Genomic DNA, 3,453 nt, shown 5'->3' with positions numbered 1-3,453 from the left:
CGATGTTCTTGAATCGCAAACACATTTTATTTGTCATTTGCTTTTGTTGCGTAACATTCCTTTTATGTTCTTTTTAAATATAACATTTACATTGTAAAACTTTGCAAAAAAATGTCGGTAGCTTTGAGTACAATTAAAACAGGTGCATGTTTAAATTCATACATTTAAATAAATAGGTCCAAAATTATAAATAAATATTAATTTAAATAAATACATATATGCACAAACATAAGATGTGATTTCATTTAACAATGATATGTAACAATTATACAGTCTCTCTTTCTCTCTGTCTCTCTCTCACACACACACACACACACACACACACACACTACAAAAGCAGTCAGTATTGTTTTCATTGCTCCCGTTGCAGCTGGATAGGTGTCCATTGGTACGTTTTCTTCCACAGTGAAATTTAGCGCGCTTTCTGTAAATCAACATCGTGTTTGACACCAGGACTATTTTTCCGTGCTGGCTATGATATCCAGTCTTCGTAAATGTGTCAGAACTTCAGCTCGGACTTTCTCCCAGTCTTCGGCGCTGTAGTTCTGCCAACAAAAGAACACGTTTATTAAGACGAACATGTTTAATAATGAATAATTACATAGCTGACATAGAGGTGAGCAGCATCTGTATCCGTTCAACCCAGAAAGCGAGCTGTATCTGCATCTGTGTGTTGAAAGAAACCTGGAAGTGGCACCGTGGGGCAGCGTAAACTACAAGTTGTGTACCCAACAGAAAATGCAGGTTTTCTTGCATAAATGCACATGTTTATTACGGGAACTGGCTGTGTGGAAATCAACCAATCAGTAATCGAATGAATGAATGAATGATTGAATGAATGAATACCCCAAGAAACATTGACAGAATTTTTTTGGTTGAAAGTCGTCATTCTTACCGTGCTTTCCTGAAGCATTTTCTTGAAATATATTTTTATTTTCTTATACCAACTTGAGTGAGATGCCCGGGACTTCAGTGTTTTTATCTGTGCAGACAAAAAAGGAAAAGACACTGTCATCTGAATGTTTTAAATGACAACGATACATCATTTTGGCTGAATATCAGCGGTACTGTTTATCGTGTTCTGCATTCTGAAAGGGAGGTGCGAAGTTTGGCCTTACGCATTCTTTCAGCTCCGAAGCCTGGCGATCGAGGTTGAGTTGGAACATCTGCAGCTTTTTTGGGTCCCACGTGACAGTATCATATTTGCCATTGATATACAGCTCTTTAATGTTGTTTATGACTTCATGGATGAAGATGATGCGTTCCTCAGCCTATACAGGAGAAATCATGTTGGCATTTAGTTCAATGTATTGGAATTTAAATATGATTCTCAACGTAGGCTTCCCAGATCATCACAATTTCTGATGGACAGATGTGCTCTTGAGAAGGCCCTCTTAAGAAATATGCACAAGATTCAGGACAGTTTGATGCAAATGTACATATAGTCATATAATGTGACATAATCTTAAACCATACCTGCAAGTTTTTAGCATGTTCGTAGAGTCTGTTTAGGATGTGAACATTGGATTTTCGTTGTGTAACTTCATCACCCTTTAGAAGAAAACATGCAGAATTTCAGAAACAGGGACATTACAATTAAGGATGATGGGATAATATGTCTACATTTTAACACTGTCGCTGAACAATGGTGCATGAACACATTATACTATTCCAAAAAATAATGTTCCTCTTATCGAGAAATTCTGTCTCTGTCATGAGACTGTATATCTGCCATGAAGTAATTTTTAATCGATACTCACCATTTGTTCAAGCAGTTGTATGGAATAATAGCTGACCACTTTGAAATTGCTTTGAGAGCCTTTATCTCGAGGATGCATCCACATGCATCCTCGAGCGAGGTTCAAGAGCATCAGAATGCAGTACATCCGTACGGCGTTTAGATTCATTGTCATGCTTTCGCTTTGGGAAGTCAACAGCGGGGCCGAGTAATCTGGAGTTGATTTGTGTCCGAGCGAAGATCCGATTCGATTTGAGGCGATTAAGTAATAACGCAGGTAAACGTTTTGTGTCTTGCTTGCTCCTCTCGAACCTTAATGTTTTCCTACTCTTTCTTCCACACAGCTCGGGTTTATAAAGGGGATCCATGATGTTCAAAAAATGAAATTGCAGGAGGTAGAAATTCCCTGGCGGTTTCGGGTCGTGCGCACCTTGTTTTCGCTTTGAAAGTTAGCTACGAAAGTTAGCTGTAATTTGATAACCTGTAGGCCTATAGCCGGATGAAAGATCGGGTGTCTGGAAAATCACTTGTCTTGATGTTTGACTTTCTAAAGCGTTAATATTTTGTTGTTCTTTCGGAATTTTATTGATAAAAATGAAACGGCAGTAATAGTGACAGAAAATATATCTTATTATATCTGGATTTTTTTCTGAGATTTAACTGCAAAGAAAAATATAGGCTACATTAATATTTTTGAAAAATGAAATAAAATCCATTAATACATAGCCTATCTACCTACATACATACATACAGTGCAGTCCGTAAGTATTTGGACACATTTTTGTTATTTCGGCTGTGTAGGCTGCTCCAGCCCAGTGGATTTTAAATAAAACAGTGAATATGAGATTAAAGTGCAGACTGTCAGTTTTAATTTGAGGTTATTTACATCCATATCGACTGATTGTCATGGTCCTGTTTTCCTGTCTGTGTTTCCCTTGTTGGGCCGCCAGATGGCGGCACTTCTGTTTTGTGTCCTGCTCCCCCCCTGTTAATTGTATGATTGTTTTCAATTGTCTCGTTATCCCATCATTGTTCCCACCTGTGTCTTGTTATCCCCTCCTTCTGGTTTGATTGTTTTTTGAGTTCACCTGTGTCTTGTTACCCCTTGTCTATTTAAGTTCTTTGTCCCCTTGACTCGGGTGCTGGTTCCTTGTGTTTGTTCACGACTTGCGTTTGTTCAGACCCATTGTACCTGCCTGGGTTTTTTACCCGTTTGTGTTTGTTTCCGATGTTTCAGACCCTTTGTACCTGCCTGTGTTTTTTTACCTGTTTGTGTTTTGTTCCTGACTTGTATGTGTTTGACCTACCTGTTTGTTTGAATTACCCTTGTGCTCTGCCTGCCTGCGTTCTGCCCTGACCGTGTTCTGCCCTGCCTGTATTTGTGAGTCCCTCTTGTTTTCTGCTTTGTTTAGATATTTTTTGAGTTTGTGTTTTTTCCCCATTGTGGCCTTGTTTGTTCCCTGTTTGTTTGCCTGTTGTTAGTAAAGTCTTTGTTAATTTTCCCCTTTTTGAGTTTCGTGTTTTTTTCCCACTCTGCGCCTGGGTCCCAGCACCCGTACCGTGACACTGATCGGTAAAGGAATTCGTGTAAAAACAATTCTTACAGAGTTTGTGCAAACTCTATGAGTTTGTGAGCTTATGAGTGGACTCATATAAGCTCTGTTAGCGTTGAATTGACACTAGATATTTTAGTGTGTATTTAGACTTGTCAACCA

The 3,453-nt window shown here is 38.8% G+C and overlaps 1 protein-coding gene across 1 annotated transcript; it reads right to left on the bottom strand.

The window, feature by feature from the left end:
- Nucleotides 1-302: 302 nt before the first annotated feature.
- On the bottom strand, nt 303-2,158 carry LOC118215933 (interferon a3-like). Its single transcript, XM_035396902.1, has 5 exons — nt 1,761-2,158; nt 1,477-1,551; nt 1,119-1,271; nt 896-982; nt 303-545 (listed from the first exon to the last, which is right to left on the bottom strand). The coding sequence occupies exons 1-5, from the start codon at nt 1,911-1,913 to the stop codon at nt 456-458; spliced, it is 558 nt and encodes a 185-aa protein (XP_035252793.1). The 5' UTR covers nt 1,914-2,158; the 3' UTR covers nt 303-455.
- Nucleotides 2,159-3,453: the final 1,295 nt, after the last annotated feature.

The sequence above is a fragment of the Anguilla anguilla genome, chromosome 17 (assembly GCF_013347855.1).
Source record: "Anguilla anguilla isolate fAngAng1 chromosome 17, fAngAng1.pri, whole genome shotgun sequence".
Classification (NCBI taxonomy): Eukaryota; Metazoa; Chordata; class Actinopteri; order Anguilliformes; family Anguillidae; genus Anguilla; species Anguilla anguilla.
Note: the sequence above shows the minus strand (reverse complement) of the source record. Positions and strands in the feature narration are given on the sequence as shown.

What these genes read in the sequence shown, in the direction of transcription:
- LOC118215933 (XM_035396902.1), bottom strand. Translation starts at nt 1,913, where the DNA reads ATGACAATGAATCTAAACGCCGTACGGATGTACTGCATTCTGATGCTC. An exon ending in TACAACTGCTTGAACAAATG is followed by an intron (nt 1,552 to 1,760) that starts GTGAGTATCGAT and finishes TTTCTTCTAAAG; the next exon opens with GGTGATGAAGTTACACAACG. An exon ending in CTTCGGAGCTGAAAGAATGC is followed by an intron (nt 983 to 1,118) that starts GTAAGGCCAAAC and finishes TTGTCTGCACAG; the next exon opens with ATAAAAACACTGAAGTCCCG.